The following is an 18,216-nucleotide window of genomic DNA, read 5'->3' on the forward strand; positions in this document are numbered from 1 at the left end:
TCTAAATGACTGTTATATTTTTTCATCAATATGTTCATGCATTAAAATAACTCTAATAAATCATTTTCTACAATTTAATTAGATGAATTAACCTAATGTTTTTTCATGGTATCACAATATATATATATATATATATATATATATATATATATATATATATATATATATATATATATATATATATATATATATATATAGAGAGAGAGAGAGAGAGAGAGAGAGAGAGAGAGAGAGAGAGAGAGAGAGAGAGAGAGAGAGAGAGAGAGAGAGATAATTCATATATATTAAAAAGCATGATTAATGATAATTGAGCATCATTTTTTTTAATGTTTTTCTATAACCAAAACTGAATCTAAAATTATATAAATAAGTTAACATTTTTTTTCCATCATTGAAAAATATCAATTAACTTTAATGAGGATTAAATTCATAAAAATTGATTAACTGTACATTCGATTTGGTCGAACTTTAAAAAGAATGATGTAGATGAAAAATGGTTTTGTTATAGTTATTTTTGTTTGCTTTTAAAATAATTTGCTAGAATAAATAAAAATAAATTATTTTTTAAGGTTTCGTTTTTTTAAAAAATAAAATAATTTTGATTTAATCACAAGCAAAGTGCATTTGTTAATATTATTTTAAAAAAATAAACTTTAATAATTCTTTTTTAAAAATTTACTCAATTATTTAGTTAATGAAAAAAATTAGTTTAGATTTTAGTCTTGAGAAAAAAAAAATTATATCTATATCATTTTAATTTTTCGCACATAACATCAAATATGAATTTTTCGGTATTTTAATCTCAACATGAGAAATATTTCTTAACAGGAGATAAAAAAGAGAGAGTAAACATTGATAATTGCCTTTATTACCCTTGTATTTTATCATTAAAAAGGCGTATGTAATAGTTAAGTAGTAGTTGAATTAAACTACTTTTTAAAAAGTAATACCAATGTTTTTTTTTTAAATAGAACCAACAAAAAATAAATTTGCGTTGTATAAATTCTGATATAAATTATTTAAAATTAAAAATAAATATATTTTTCATTCTCAGACTATTTTTAAAAACTTTAGTTTCTCTAAATTAAACTATATATTTATCTATTTTGTCTGTATATTTTATGAAAATTATGCGAAACTTCATTTTCATCAAATGGTATTTGGAGTCCACACCTTAACTCTACATACTGTCATATTTTCATAAAATGGAGAGACATAACCAGGGACGAAATATAATTAAGTTTGAAAACAATTTATAGATAAAAGAAATATATATTTAACCCTTAAAATCAATATATATTTTCTGTCTATATATGCTCACTTTTACTTTTTTTCTTTCTTTCTGGGATAATATATATATATACTTCATAATTGCAACAAGTAACTATAATTTAATGAGTATGATTAAAATAGTATTATCTAATCATTATCAAGTTGATGAAATGGTGAGGTGGCAATATAAGTTTATGATCGTACACTAGTATTTTAGTAGACTAGAGAAGTCAAATTTGTGAATTCCGTAATACTAAATTCTCCATCACATGACATTTATACATTTATTAATTTGCTTACAAAGTCAAAAGTTCACTAATCAGAGTTCAGACTTAGCTTTGTTATGTTTTCTTCTCTATATAATTATGAATTTATGTTATCAAACTTCATTAGGAGTACAAGTTAATCAACAACATATATGGATCAGAAGCTTGTCTCAAGTTCCATCTTCATTCCTCAGTGCCCTTATCCTACGTGCAACCACCGGAAAGCCAACCTGGCATGGTTTTTTCTTCCGGCAACAAAATCCCGGTGGTAGATCTCGGGCTGCATGATCGTCATGAAATCTTGAAGCACATTTTGAAAGCCTCCGAGGAATATGGATTTTTCCAGGTTCTTTCCCTTTGTTGTAGTTAATTTCACTGCATATATATTGGCTTTCTGCATAATAGCAGTCATAGTAAAAATAAATTCGAGATAGCAAAGTGCTTCCATTTCTTTCTTGCACTAAAAAGAGAATGAAAAATCAATTTCATCGTCATTTTGATAAGCACTGCAATGTTATTAGTTCTTGATATTATGATAGTGTCAGTGTTTAAACTTAGCTGTTTACAATAATTTTAGTCCAGAATATATGCTAATATTATGATTAGTCTTGTATATGTGTGGTTATGCATGAAAAACCGTGGTGTAGGTTATCAACCATGGAGTTTCGAAAGAGTTAATGGATGAGACACTGAATATTTTCAAGGAATTTCATGCCATGCCTGCTGAAGAAAAGATAAGGGAAAGCTCCAGAGATCCAAATGGAGGTTGCAGGCTCTACACAAGCCGTGAGATTAACAACAAAGATATCGTTCAGTTCTGGAGGGACACATTAAGACACTTGTGTCCATCTTCCCAAGATTCCATGCAATTTTTGCCTCAAAAACCTGCAAAATATCGGTAAAAGATCATCTTCATCTGATGTATTTTTTGAGTAAATAATATTCAATACGAGCTATCGTTTCCTCTGCAACTTATTTAAATGAGTTCACGCAATCCAATTTAAGTGGCTTCATCTTTGAGTCTGCATTTATATAAACTATAAACCCTTCTTGACAATGGTAGATATACATATATATACTATAAATTTCAGCTTGTGTCAGATGTTTTGACTGTGGAAGTTGATGTGTTCTCGGGTTGACAATGATGTCTTAGAAAATAACAAGTCACTATCAAGTTTTTATATTCCATAATTCCGTTTCATTCTTTGAATAATAATTGAATATAGTCCATAAATATTCTTTTAGATTATTCATTTTCTTCTATTTTTTTTAAATGGTTGATAATGAGATTTTAACCATTGCACTTGGTTTAATCTGAACCTTAATGAGTCATCATTGATTGTTCTGAAAGATGAATAGACATTATTTTTACCACATGGGCAACTAAAGGTCTAATTAAGACCACTTCTTTCTTTACCATTAATTAAGTTTTCCTTCATTGGAAACCACTACTACTACCCAATGTTACTACTTTTGCATCTGGTCTTAATTATCACAAAGTCACAATTAACAGCACATATCCACCATGTAATCACGTTTAACATAAGTACCACTGTCATCAACACTATAGCCGTCACTTCACAACGAACAAAACTCCAGCTCAATGTACAGGTTAGCACAATACAATTATTAAGCATACATGATTGTCGGTGATGATTCCTTTAATTGCAGTGAAGTTGTTGCAAAATACACACAAGAAATAAGAAGAATGGGACTAGAAATTTTGGAGCTGCTATGTGAAGGTTTAGGACTTGACCCAAAATACTGTAGTGGTGGACTTAGTGAGAGTCCATTACTGCTAGGTCATCACTACCCGCCATGCCCAGAACCAAGTTTAACCTTGGGAGCTCCCAAGCACAGAGATCCTAACCTTGTCACCATTCTGCTTCAAGAAAAAGATATAAATTCACTTCAAGTCTTCAAGGATGGAGAATGGATAGTGGTTGAACCAATTCCTTATGCTTTTGTGGTTAACATTGGCCTTATGTTGCAGGTATATATATGTTTCTCCATTTATAAAAGTAGCTCAGAAATTTGACATTAATTAGCATAACATTTGTACACTTTTTTCTGACACAAACTCAACACTAAAAGTTACTGAAATATATAGGTTGGTTTGATTCTTAATTCTGGGTCATGATGATATGGTTTTGCATGATGAAATTGAACTGAAATTCTGTGACTGATGAATGTGCAGGTGATCAGTAATGGAAGGTTAATCGGTGCCGAACACCGTGTGGTCACAAATTCAGAATTTGCAAGGACCACGGTTGCATATTTCATCCGTCCAACTAGCAAACAGATTATAGAACCTGCAAAGTCATTGATAAGTTCTGGTGCTGGACCCTGTTGGGAAAAAAACTTTAAAGGCTAGAAGGAAGTGTTTAAGATTGGGAGAGGTTGGAAGATTTTGAGAGAAGAGGAAAAGCTTGTATTGAGTGCTTCTAAACTTTTTTGGCTTATTTTCAAATGATACAATCATCCCCTATTTATACTAATGGCACCTCCTTAACCAATGGTTAGGATCTTGCCACCACAACATTCATCTAAGGGTTATAATTTATTCTCTAGAACTTTCTAAAACATTCCTATAATTCTAAACTTATCTAGAGACATCTTATGGATAAGCATCTCTAGATATTTTTGTGGAACATTCTAGAATCCTTCTAGATAGGATTTTCTAGAATGCTATTTGGGCCTTTGCTAATATTGGGCTTTTATCTTTTAGGCCCAACATACAAAATCAATTTATATTCCAACACCCCCTCTTAAACTTGATTTTGTACTCCAAGCAAACTTCTCAACTTCATAAAGACTTCTTTCTTCAGCGGTTTGGTGAAGATATCTGCTACCTGATCATGTGTTTTCACATATTCCATTTGCACATCCTTGTTGCTGATGCATTCTCTAATGTAATGGTAACGGGTGTGGATGTGCTTACTTCGATCATGGAAGACTGGGTTTTTTGCTAATGCTATTGCTGACTTGTTGTCTACGAAAATCTTTGTCGGCTCCACTTGTGGCAAGCTTAACTCCTTCAATAGGTTGCGTAGCCAAACAGCATGGCAAACACATGAAGTTGCAGCTACATACTCTGCTTCACATGTAGACAAAGTGACAATAGGCTGCTTCTTGGACATCCAAGTAAAGGCTGTGTCTCCCATGTAGAACACAAATCCACTTGTGCTCTTTCGGTCATCCATATCTCCACTCCAATCGCTATCACTATATCCAACAAGCTTGTAATCGTTAGAAATGGAGTAGTATAAGCCATAGCTTGTCGTACCTTGGATATATCGAAGAATCCTCTTCGCAGACTTGAAGTGAGTAGTTGTTGGAGCTTCCATGTACCGACTCACGACTCCAACGGCATAGAGAATGTCTGGTCTTGTACAAGTTAAATAGCGCAAACTTCCAACAAGACTTTTATAGAGGGTTGGATCAACTTTTTCTCCCTCTTCATCCTTACTCAACTTTATGCCGCATTCCATAGGAGTACCAACTGGATTAGCATCATCCATCTTGAACTTCTTGAGGAGGTCTTTAGCATAACTTTCTTGAGTAATAAAAATTCCTTTATTTCCTTGTTTTACTTCAATTCCGAGATAATATGCCATAAGCCCCATGTCGGTCATTTCAAATTCCATTGTCATATCCTTCTTGAATTCCTCAAACATGCTTGGATTGTTCCCTGTAAAAATCAAGTCATCGACATACAAGCATACAATCAAAATATCTTTACCTTGAGCTTTGATATAGAGTGCATGCTCATATGGACACTTGATGAAATTCGCTGCTTTGAAGTACTTGTCAATCCGAACATTCCAAGCTCTCGGGGCTTGTTTCAACCCATAAAGAGCCTTCTTTAATTTCAAGACTTTATCTTCTTCACCTTTGACTTCATATCCTTGTGGCTGCTCAATGTAGACTTCTTCTTCAAGAACTCCATTTAAGAAGGCGGATTTGGCATCCATTTGATGTATCTTCCAATTATTTTGAGTTGCTAATGATATAATAAGTCTTACAGTTTCTAGTCGAGCAACTGGAGCAAATACCTCGTCATAGTCGATGCCAGCCCTTTGACTGTAGCCCTTCGCCACCAATCTTGCTTTGTATCTCTGAACTTCTCCTTTGGAGTCTTTCTTTGCTTTGTAGACCCACTTGACACCAATTGCTTTGTGCCCTTTTGGAAGCGAGGCTAGCTCCCAAGTATCATTCTTCTTTATTGCCTCGATCTCTTCATCCATTGCATTTCTCCAACTCTTCTTTTCAATTGCTTCTTGGAAGTTCATGGGCTCACAGTCTGCAAATAGACAGAATAAGGTAACATTGTCTATATTTTCAGTTACCTCATAAATTTCTTGGAGACTTCGAAAACGTGGCATTCTTTCACTTGAGCTTTCATCATCTTGAATGGTTGTATTTGGTGAAGTGGGTGGAGTAGCAGGTGCCTCTTGCAGTTGTTGTTGTTGTTGTTGTTCCACATCATCTTCTTCAATGCACGGAAAGAAGGTATGATCTTCACAGTTTGTCGACCAATCCCATTCTCCTTCTTCGTCAAACACTACATTCCGGCTGATGATTGTTTTCCTTGAATCAGGATTGTAGAGTTTGTACCCTTTGGAGTTGGCGTCATAACCAATGAAGATGTATTTTTCACTTTTGTCATCAAGCTTACTTCGTTTCTCATCTGGCACATGCACATGAGCTATGCTTCCAAAGACTCTAAGATGAGAAATACCTGGCTTTCTTCCGCTCCATGCTTCTTGTGGTGTTTTTCCACTAACGCTTCTTGTTGGAGAGCGGTTGGTCAGATAGATTGCACATGCAACAGCTTCAGCCCAAAACTCCTTTGGAAGTTTCTTGCTTTTAAGCATGCTCCTAGCCATCTCCAGGATAGTTCTATTCTTCCTTTCAGCCACTCCATTTTGTTGAGGAGATCTTGGTACTGTCAACTGTCGTCTGATTCCATTGTCTTCACAATACTTCTGAAACTCTTTTGATGTGAACTCTCCTCCACGATCGGATCTCAAAGCTTTGATCAAAATGCCACTTTCCTTCTCAACATGGGCTTTAAACTTCTTGAAGTTCTCAAACACTTCTGATTTTTCTTTTAAGAAATATACCCATGTTTTTCTTGAAAAATCATCAATGAAGAGAAGGAAATAATTACTCTTACCGAGTGATCTTGGCTTGATTGGTCCGCACACATCTGTGTGTATGAGTTCTAATGGCTTTTGAGCTCTTGAGTCCGACTCATTTGGGAAACTCAATCGAAATTGTTTTCCAAGTAGGCATCCTTCACAAACTTGGTTGGGGTGAGTAATATGAGGCAGTCCTCTCACCATTGCTTTCTTGGAGAGCAACTCTAATCCTTTAAAATTAAGATGGCCAAATCGAAGATGCCAAAGCCATGATTGGTCTTTGTAGCACATCTTAAGACATTGTGGGCCATCACTTTGAATGTTGAGCACGAACATTCTATTTCTTGTCATTGGCACCTTTGCAATGAACCTACTTGTATTATCTCTTATAGAAAGGTTATTATTCTTAAGTTGAATATCATAACCTTTCTCTAAGAGTTGTCCTAAGCTCAAGATGTTGCTCTTCATGCTTGGCACATAATATACGTTGGAAATAAATTGATGTTCTCCATTCTTTAGTCGGATGAGGACATTACCTTTTCCTTTCACCGCCACCTTTGATTCATCTCCAAAAGCCACGTTTCCTTTTACTGATTCATCAAGCTCCACGAACATGCTTCTTTTCTCACACATATGGTTACTTGCTCCACTGTCAAGGTACCACTGATTATCCTCGCCTCTATCTTGGCCCTTGTAAGCCAATAACAAGGTACCATATTCTTGACACCTTTCTTCAGCATAATTGGCTTTCTCTTCGACTTTATTTTTGTTAGGGGCTCTACATTCAGAAGCATAATGTCCAAACTTATCACAATTGTAACACTTGATTCGTGTCTTGTCATACCTTGAATTCGGATTTCCTCTCCCACGACCTCTGTTAGAGCTTTCTCCTCTTTGGTTATTGTTGTTAGGCCTTCGTCCTTGTCCACGTCCATATGCACGCCCTCGTCCTTGTTCTTGACTATAACTTCGCCTTGATTGGTTGTGTGTATTTTCTTCTTTTCTTGAATCAACATGTGCCTTGAGGACTTGCTCCGTGATCTCTTCCTTCTTCTTTTTCTTTTCTTCATAAGCTTGCAACGAACCAAGAAGTTGCTCTATTGACATGGCTTCCAAGTCTTTTGTTTCTTCGGTAATGGTGACAATATGTTCGAACTTTGGATCTAATGATCTAAGAATTTTCTCCATAATTCTTACATCATCTAGTTTCTCACCATTTCTTTTTAGGTTATTAGTAACCGTTAAAACTCTTGAAAAGTAATCAGAGACTAGTTCACCTTCCTTCATATGCAAAGCTTCAAACTCTCCTCTCAAAGTTTGAAGACGTACCTTTTTGACTTGATCTGCTCCCTTGTAAGAGATCTTAAGCTTCTCCCATGCTTCCTTGGCTGACTTGACTCCAGAAATCTTCTCAAAAGTATCTTCATCTAATCCTTGATAGATTAGACAGAGAGCTTTCTTGTCTCTCTTCCTTGAGTCTCTCAAGTTATCCTTTTGAGCTTGAGAAAGACTCTCTAGATTCTCTGGCTCAATGTGGCCCTTCTCGACCACCTCCCAGACATCATGTGCATCAAGGAGAGCTATCATCCTTAAGCTCCAATTGTCATAGTTGCTCTTAGTGAGCATTGGAACTTGAAAGGGAACTCCAGTATTTGCCATTTCTATGAAGATCTTATGGCTCTTGATACCACTTTGTTGGGAAAAAAACTTTAAAGGCTAGAAGGAAGTGTTTAAGATTGGGAGAGGTTGGAAGATTTTGAGAGAAGAGGAAAAGCTTGTATTGAGTGCTTCTAAACTTTTTTGGCTTATTTTCAAATGATACAATCATCCCCTATTTATACTAATGGCACCTCCTTAACCAATGGTTAGGATCTTGCCACCACAACATTCATCTAAGGGTTATAATTTATTCTCTAGAACTTTCTAAAACATTCCTATAATTCTAAACTTATCTAGAGACATCTTATGGATAAGCATCTCTAGATATTTTTGTGGAACATTCTAGAATCCTTCTAGATAGGATTTTCTAGAATGCTATTTGGGCCTTTGCTAATATTGAGCTTTTATCTTTTAGGCCCAACATACAAAATCAATTTATATTCCAAGAGACCCATCTACAGGTCCATTGCATTTGAAGAGTTCTTGAAAAATTTCATGATCAAGGGTGCTGACATTGAACAAGAATTGCTCTTGTAACCTAAACAGAAACCTATGCAGAACGCTGCACTGTAGACACATTAATGCCCCTTTCAAATTTCTTACAACCTTATCTTGTTTGCACATGATATAGTCTTCGGCGAATTATCTCAAGAATTGAATATGTTTTCAATATTAAAGTATTACTACTATTATTATTATTAAAGTGTTTGTTATGTAATTATGTACTATTAGAGACTAGCGGTATTGTACCTATTGTTCACAAGTTAATAAAGTTGAAAGCTTTATTTATTTATTACTACTCGCTTATTTATTTTCAAAATATAATTTATGAAACAAGCTATAGTTAGTTAAGTTTTTTTTTGTTAATGGAAAATGCTAGCCTCGATATTGTTTTTATTAATTAACTTTTTTGTGTGGACAAAATATATATGTATATATATATTAACATATTTAGGATGTTCCAATCTGTGAACAAACTTTATTAATTAACAATCCAAAAATATAAAGGAATATTATTTTCTTTTTACACTTTAAAATAAAATAAAAAAACCATGTAAGTAGAGTTGATATGTAAGAAAAAAAACAAAAATTTTGTTTAACAAGACACCTTTTTATTTAATTTAATGTGTTTTCGATTAACAAAGAATACCTGATTTTGTCCATCGTATTTTGTTTATTCAATTTACCTTGACACTTCTATATAACAAATATAATAAACAATACGAGACGAAATTCATATTAAAATTAAGAATACTTAGTTTTGTTATTTAGTTTCCCTCTCTCTTAGCCGTAACGGAAAACACGTTTTGATTGATTATAGTGCTCATATTTTACTAACTACAATTCATTTTATGAAATTTCGTATGAATCTCGTCCAAAATGACACCTATCTATAATGAAAATACTAAACAACTCAAGATGAAATTTCTTATTGCAACACTTGCTTGGTTATTTAATTTCCTCTCTCTGTCTGACCATTCAAACTCTCCTTGATTAATATGTTATTAAGTATAACTTATATGGAGCAATTTCCTATGAAAAATCATGTACTAAACCTCACTTCTCAATGTATAAAACACTCAGTCAATCTTTTATCTTATGATGTCAAATTCTGAATATATTTATCACATATAAGTGACATTATTAGTAAAATAAACAGTTAGTGGAAGACTTTTGCAATGACCGTGTAAGCAACTACAATTTTGCTATTTAAAATGGCCTCCACGGTTGTTTTTATCTACTACTATTAAAACAAACCAACTACTAAAAAACTATTAATAGGAAAAATAGTTTAAGCAGATAGCTCACTCATTCGGTTGTAGCTATACGAGACTAGTCTCGTTGAACGATTTTTGGAGAAGATTTAAGTTTGTAAATTTTAATGATAATTTCGTTGAACGAGCTATTTGGTTACTAGACAAGTAGACCTTATATATGTATTCTTTTAGTACGTTTAGTGTAAGACTATGTAATGTTAAAATAATAGTTGATTTATGATTTTTATATAAGAATGATTGATAGATTTAGGTACAAATATGCATGCATGAAATTATTATGATGATGAACTTGTTAATGAATATGATGATTATACGTGTTTGGCGTAATTTCAGATATCTCATGGGTCGATTCTGTGATGACATTTCTTTAGTGTATGTATTGATATATAGATTCATTATTAAGAGTTATCTTGTTGCTCTAATAATCACCCAATCTCAAGTAGAGAATGGTGGGTATGTGGTGAGAGGTGCAGGTCCTAGTCTAGAGGCTTTAACTTGGCCAGAGATGCTAATGTACTAACCTTGTGTGTGGTAGGATAAAACTCATTGACAATGACTCTGTAGAGCAATAAAGACCACCATAAGTGCATAACTCATCAGATTTTGATATCAATACATGTATCCAGATAATTGAGTCTACTATGAGTCTTTATATATGATATGATTTCTTTATGAATGAGTGATGTATGATAATATCTCTATGTTTATTTTATGAAAACTCTTTTGCACATTAGTTTATCTTATTATTTCTTTTGGTGTTTTTTATGTGTTTGTTTGTTCCTTTTGCGATGATCACCTTATTAGTGTGAGCATATATGGGGTAGGTGTTGAAGAATCTCTAGTGGAGGAGAAGAATGCTACAAACACTAGTAAAAATTTGGGTTTTTACAGCGCACATTATGCCACGGTTCACTAGAAACCGCAGCATAATGGTGCGCGGTGGCAGTTTTGTAAATAAATCGAAGGAATATACCGCGGTTCAGATGGGAACCGCGGCATATACGCCAGTCAACCATCCCCTTTGACGCCACGTCTGAAAAAAAAAATAAATAACAGCCTATATGCCGCGGTTCTCAGAGTAACCGCAACCTATTCTCCTACATGAAATAAATTTAAAATGAATTTGAAATATTTAGAGGAATATACCGCGGTTGCCCTCCGAACCGCGGTATATAGTTTAAAAATAATTTTAAAAATGTCATCTTCTACCGCGGTTGCCGCCGAACCGCGGCATATAGTTTCAAAATAATTTTAAAAATGCCATCTTCTACCGCGGTTGCCGCCGAACCGCGGCATATAGTTTAAAAATAATTTCAAAAATGTCATCTTCTACCGCGGTTGCCTCCGAACCGCGGCATATAGTTTAAAAATAATTTTAAAAATGCCATCTTCTACCGCGGTTGCCGGCGAACCGCGACATATAGTTTAAAAATAATTTCAAAAATACCATCTTATACCGCGGTTAAGTAGTGAACCGCGGTAGATTCCCCAGTCAGAGTTAAAAAATAAAACTTTGGAACAATATCGTCTTGTTCGCGCAGACACTCTGGACTTCGAGTTTTCTTCTCCCGTCGACCACCCATCTCAGTTCCTTGTTTCTTCACCGTTTAAACTCAAAATTGTTCGGTCATTTCCCATTTTTGACGATAAAAAACAGTTTTAGCCGATCAAAATCGTTTGAAACGCCTGTCATTCCTCTCCGCTGCCATTCCCCTTTGTTGCACCAAGCTTTTTCGTCGCCCCTGTTCCAGGTATTTATGCCCTTTTACATTCTTAACATGATTTCTTCATTAGTGGTAACTTTAACAAATTTTGATAACTTTAACAAATTTTGATTTTTTCCCAAATGTTGAATTCATATACACTAATTAATATGAATTGTCTTTTGCAGAGATTCAAGACATTACTATATGCAGGTCTGTTTTTGTGGTAGTGGATATCACAAAAACAGACCTGCAATTTTAAAAAACTGCAGGGGAATATGCCGCGGTTGTAACCCCAACCGCGGCATATAGTGGACAAATTTTTTTTTTTTAAAAAGGATTTAGGCCGCGGTTCTTTGGACAACCGCGGCATATTCTGCAACTTATATACCGCGGTCAGAACCGCGGCATAAAGTCTCTGACTTACTATCGCGGCTGAATATGCCGCGGTTCGTAAACCGCGACGTATAGTGAAAAATAACCGCGGTAAAAGCCCCTCGCTGCACTAGTGAAAGTATTCTTTCTTGTAGTCTAGTAGTTTTTCTTAGTTGCTTTAGATATATTTTATTATTTCATTTATTTTTTTAGATAATTGTATTAAAACCATATATTTATATGTTGAGACAATTTATTTGTTTTATTGATCTTATAATGTCTTATTGTATCAATTGTAAGTTACTAAAATTGGAATGTTAAAAGAAAAACTATATAGATGACAATCGTACTAGAGTATAACTTAAAAGTATAGTAAAATTTGTAAAAGTATAAATTCAAATGTTAAGTATGTTTCTACTTGATGTTGTAAGCTTATTTAATATTTCTCCATGTCAAGCCTAAATTGTATAACTTTTGACTAAATTGAGTATGAACAAGTGATTACGAGTTTCACCCAAATTTTGATGTATTTAATTCAAACAACGACACAAGAACAATAATATGTCTCACCTACAGTTTTTGTGTGTTCTTGAACATATTGCAAGAACTCAACAATCCATTTTTCATAGTGTTCGTTAATACGACATGCATTCATCCACCTTCGATCCATGTACATTATTGGTAACAATCCATCATTCTCACATTTGTAATTATCATAAGGTGAGGTCCAACCCATTCAGAATTTTTTTTTTCATAATTCACTAACATGTACACGGGAAAATCTATCATCATAAATTTGATATAATTTCAACTGAATTTTGCATCGATCTCTGAAATACACGAAATAAAAGTGGTCACTCATTATCAAAGTCAAGTATTCATTCATAAATGCAAAAATGGTATGAATCAAAATTGGACAATTCAAAATATAATACAAATAAGTAATCTTTAAAGTCTCAAACAAAAATTAAGATTCGCTCAAGGTCTACATCTAAAATTATGCATTAAATAATTAATAAATCTTAGCATAAACTAATAAATTAATTTCAATATATTTCCATGAATTTTAAAATAAAAAAATTAAAATTCTTATTAAACACAACCAACCTAAAGCCTTAATGATGAAAATTTCAAAAAATACATATACAAATCCATAAACACAATTAAGGGGACATTCAAGCATACTCATGCCTCAGTTCTCCAAGAATAGTCATGGGTACCGTATATAGTAAGGTGTAAGTAACTGACCTCAATGCAAAAACTAAATAAATAGAGAGTTGCTTCAAGAGAAAACCACCATTGAAGATGAAAAAACCACTCGTTCTGAAATGCAATGCAGCCTTCCACAATGTAAGCCTCCATTGTCGAAGAATAAAAACTTATTCATAGAGAAAAGGAGGACTCAATTGGAATTTTAAAATCGATTTATAACAGTCAAAAGTAAAAGAAACTTTTTATGTCTAACTTTTATAAATTCAAACATAAATGTATCGGGATTTATGTTGAACCTATAAGGGTCAAACACAAAATGTTTTTTTTTGGCTGATATAGGTCGTATGTAAATATTGTTCATTTATTTATTCATGTCAGACGTAAATGTAAAAATGATAATGACTATTTGTGTTAATGCGTTCAAGTAATTATAAGAAAAAATATTTGATCAACATTTTGTTTCATTCTTATTTTGGTTGACCGAATTGGTAAACTCAATTAGTCGAATCCATCAGCCTCCAAGTTATGTTTTTAAACCTTTTTTCTGTAAACTAATTAATAATATTAGCAGTGAAGACTGGAGAAACAGCTGAAATGAAGATCAGAGTGTGAAATGTTAATTATAAATTAGAAATTATAGAGACCATGGTTAATTAGCTTAATGATGTAAGACTGAAGAGGAAAAGAGGTGAATGCTTATAGAAAGTGGAAAACAGTTAAGGAAGAAGGGTGTCTCTCACAAATTGGAACAATGTTTATGAAATGTTTAGGCAACACAAGTTCTTCAAAGAAACAGTATCAAACAGTAATAGAAGAGTTGAGCCATCAGTTTTCTCTTGCAGAGATTAGAAAGTCAACCAACAACTTCGATAGAAAGAGACTAATTGGTCGTGGAGGATTTGGTGAAGTATATAAAGGCTATCTCCAACATTATGCTGCTTCTGATTACATAGTAGCAGTGAAACGGTTTTCTGTGGAACACAGTGAAGTGTTCAAGAATGAAATAGAGTTGCTCTGCCAGCTTCGTCACCCTAATTGTGTGTCTCTTATAGGATTCTGCAGCCACAAGAAAGAGAAGATTGTTGTGTACGAATACATGTCCAATGAATCTCTAGATCGACACCTACAACGTGGGGAGCTGTCATGGAAGCAAAGGTTGGAGATTTGCACAGGAGCAGCGCGTGGACTACACTACCTTCATGCAGGAGCTAAGCGCACCATCATCCACCGTATAGTCAAACCTCGAACCATCCTTTTGGACGACAACATGCACCCAAAACTCACAGGTTTCTGCATTAGCGTAAAGGGGTCACGATTGATGTCAAAACCAAAGCCAATTAAAGTTGATGTTGTGGCTGGTAAATTTTTTTTCTTTGCTTTATGAGCTTAATTACTTGCTAAAATGAACTTTTGTATTATATTAAGCTAATATTTTTACTTGCAGGTACTCCTGGATACATGGCTAGAGAGCTTTTCACTGACGATGCCATCACAGATAAATCTGATGTTTATTCTTTTGGTATGGTTCTGCTAGAAGTTGTGTGTGGAAGGAAATACATAACAATGCCAGCTGAAAGAGAATTTCTGGAGAAGCCTGTTGAGGAAAAAGTTGATGCGAGCATCAAGGGAAAGATTGCACCAAAGTGTTGGGAAGTCTTCATAGATATCACCAAAAGATGCGTGATGTATGAACCGGATGAGCGACCAACAATGGGTGAAGTAGAGGTACAACTAGAGTATGCTTTGTCGTTGCAGGAACAGGCTGATACAAATACTAATGGTGATTATACCTTATTTTCCACCACAGTTATTCACCCAGGAGCGGAACTGATAGACAGCACAGAAGACAGTGATACTGAAGAAATGTAAAGTATTTGTAGATAATTAAACACTGCTATATAGAACAACACAAACGTATAGACAAGTTATGTTATTTAAGGTTTAAACATTTGAATAGTTAGATGGCTGCTGTGTGACTCAACATAAGCATAAAATATGTAGTTGATAAACTGTCGTGAGATTTATCTAATGTTATTATATGTATCAAGATTTCAGTTGTTAGATGAAAAAAAAAAGCTTTAACAACTCACTCTCCTATCCCGACAGAAAAGTAGTTATGTTGGAAATCTATCTGACTTGTAAACTCTACTCTGCAACAGGTATTCCTCCAGTTTCTTCAAGCAGTCAAATATCTGTCTCAAGTATTACTGAAATGAACTATGTTGTAGTTAGCTTTAATTGCATATTCTTTAGCATCCTCTTAACATACAAAAAAAAGTATATTGTGACATGTTTTCCAAATCTGCATGTCAAGACAAGGTTTTTCGGGCATATTTAGTTCGGTCAGAAAATTAGAAAAGTTTGAATAATAATTGTTTCCGTCAAGAATCGAATTTATCATTTGAACATAGACAGATTTGAATAAAAAGAAAACACGAGATGATTGCAGACAAAAACTTCTGAAAAAAAGATAGTAATTAATGATTAATGAAGATCAAATGCTTACTGAATTGTCATTCATATACTTTAACATCTCCAACATTTGTTATTCCACCTATATCAGTATTTAAATTTATAATATACAGTCAACTTTATCCTCTCAAATTTTGTATATATTTTTGCACATCAGTGTGATCAGCGATCATTTGTATAATGTTATTGGAAAAACAACTGGTAGAAAAAATATTATAAGCCCATAACACCAACTACGACATTAATTAAAAAGTTGGATTAAAACTTTAAGTTGTAACGTACACGTTTAGAGGCAAGTTGATTTAGATGCATGTAATTTAACTAAACAAAGAACTATTCCTAATTAAATTTAAATATAATGAATAACTAAAAGCAATAAATGAGATTAAAGGGTTTCTTTCTGTACCCTGTGCTTCCAAACAAAAGAAACATTCATTGAATTGCGATGGGAATGTGGATATGAATTGAGTAAAGAAACATTCAAAGAAGATGATACAAAAAAGAAAGATTATATGTAATCTTGAAACTACAAAAAAAAGAAAGAAATTACATGTAATCTTTCTTCAAAGATATCAAAGATTTTATTTTGAGCTCCGCCCTTTTTCCACAGACAGGTGATGGTCTTTTCAAAGACCTCAACCTTGACATCTTCAAGTGAATCTTTTTTATCCAACTGAAGTTTTTCGAAATGCTCTATCAATGTTCTCTGTACACAAAAATATAGACAAATTTCAACGTTAAGAAATCAAAACTTTTTCAAAGTTAAAAAATCAAAACTTTTTTATAGGTTTCCCGTACCACTAGTGGAAAAATGACATTTTATAACGTACAAAAATGACTTTTTATAACGTAGTTATTGGGGACATAGTTCTAGGCGATAAAGGAAGTCTGCGCATTAGTTTCTGAAGTCCGTCATAATATGCGCAGGGAGGTATAATGAGGTAAAAAGCTGGATTAAAACTTTAAGTTGTAACGTACACGTTTAGAGGCAAGTTGATTTGGATGCATGTAATTTAACTAAACAAAGAACTATTCCTAATTAAATTTAAATATAATGAATAACTAAAAGCAATAAATGAGATTAAAGGGTTTCTTTCTGTACCCTGTGCTTCCAAACAAAAGAAACATTCATTGAATTGCGATGAGAATGTGGATATGAATTGAGTAAAGAAACATTCAAAAAAGATGATACAAAAAAGAAAGATTATATGTAATCTTGAAACTACAAAAAAAAGAAAGAAATTACATGTAATCTTTCTTCAAAGATATCAAATATTTTATTTTGAGCTCCGCCCTTTTTCCACAGACAGGTGATGATCTTTTCAAAGACCTCAACCTTGACATCTTCAAGTGAATCTTTTTTATCCAACTGAAGTTTTTCGAAATGCTCTATCAATGTTCTCTGTACACAAAAATATAGACAAATTTCAACGTTAATGTCGCAACCGGAGAAATCAGGGTTACGTAGTTCTTTTGAAAACTGTTTGAGAAATTTGCTTGAAAATTGTTTGAGAATTCGTTTGGAAAATGATTTGGATTTTTGGGAGAGTGAGCCTGACAAGGACTGGCCTTGCTCCTACGTATCTCCACTTTTAGTGGAGAATCAAGGATCACGTAGTTCTGGAAGGCGATATTGTTTGTTGTTTGAAAATGTTGATGTTTTTGGTTTTTGAGGATTTTTATATTTTTTTGGTATTTTTGAAGAAAGGGAAAAGGTTTTTGGCACAAGGACGATGCGTGCGATCACACATGTGCCTAAACCTTTAAAACGTATTTTTGGTATTTTGAAGAAAGAGAAAAGGTTTTTGGCACAAGGACGATGCGTGCGATCACACATGTGCCTAAACCTTTAAAACATATTTTTTTGGTATTTTTGAAGAAAGAAAAAAGGTTTTTGGCACAAGGACGATGCGTGCGATCACACATGTGCCTAAACCTTTAAAACATATTTTTTGGTATTTTTGAAGAAAGAGAAAAGGTTTTTGGCACAAGGACGATGCGTGTGATCACACATGTGCCTAAACCTTTAAAACGTATTTTTGGTATTTTGAAGAAAGAGAAAAGGTTTTTGGCACAAGGACGATGCGTGCGATCACACATGTGCCTAAACCTTTAAAACATATTTTTTGGTATTTTTGAAGAAAGAGAAAAGGTTTTTGGCACAAGGACGATGCGTGTGATCACACATGCGCCTAAACCTTTAAAACGTATTTTTGGCATTTTTTTGGAGAAAGAGAAAAGGTTTTTGGCACAAGGACGATGCGTGTGATCACACATGCGCCTAAACCTTTAAAACGTATTTTTGGCATTTTTTTTGAAGAAGGAGAAAAGGTTT

At 33.7% G+C, this 18,216-nt stretch overlaps 2 protein-coding genes across 3 annotated transcripts; both read left to right on the top strand.

The window, feature by feature from the left end:
• The first annotated feature begins 1,642 nt into the window (after window positions 1-1,642).
• On the top strand, window positions 1,643-4,046 carry LOC108327131 (hyoscyamine 6-dioxygenase). Its single transcript, XM_017560869.2, has 4 exons — window positions 1,643-1,884; window positions 2,186-2,436; window positions 3,210-3,531; window positions 3,736-4,046. Exons 1-4 carry the CDS (start codon window positions 1,774-1,776, stop codon window positions 3,910-3,912), a joined length of 861 nt encoding a protein of 286 aa, XP_017416358.2. The 5' UTR covers window positions 1,643-1,773; the 3' UTR covers window positions 3,913-4,046.
• A 10,048-nt stretch (window positions 4,047-14,094) lies between these two features.
• LOC108328850 (receptor-like protein kinase FERONIA) lies at window positions 14,095-15,455 on the top strand. Of its 2 annotated transcripts, XM_052873382.1 has the most exons (3): window positions 14,095-14,767; window positions 14,854-15,134; window positions 15,217-15,455. In XM_052873382.1, the coding sequence occupies exons 1-3, from the start codon at window positions 14,161-14,163 to the stop codon at window positions 15,238-15,240; spliced, it is 912 nt and encodes a 303-aa protein (XP_052729342.1). In that variant the 5' UTR covers window positions 14,095-14,160; the 3' UTR covers window positions 15,241-15,455. The 2 variants fall into 2 exon arrangements, with proteins under 2 accessions (XP_052729342.1, XP_017418225.1); XM_017562736.2 differs by having other exon boundaries at window positions 14,854-15,455.
• Window positions 15,456-18,216: the final 2,761 nt, after the last annotated feature.

Source organism: Vigna angularis, chromosome 2 (genome assembly GCF_016808095.1).
Source record: "Vigna angularis cultivar LongXiaoDou No.4 chromosome 2, ASM1680809v1, whole genome shotgun sequence".
Classification (NCBI taxonomy): Eukaryota; Viridiplantae; Streptophyta; class Magnoliopsida; order Fabales; family Fabaceae; genus Vigna; species Vigna angularis.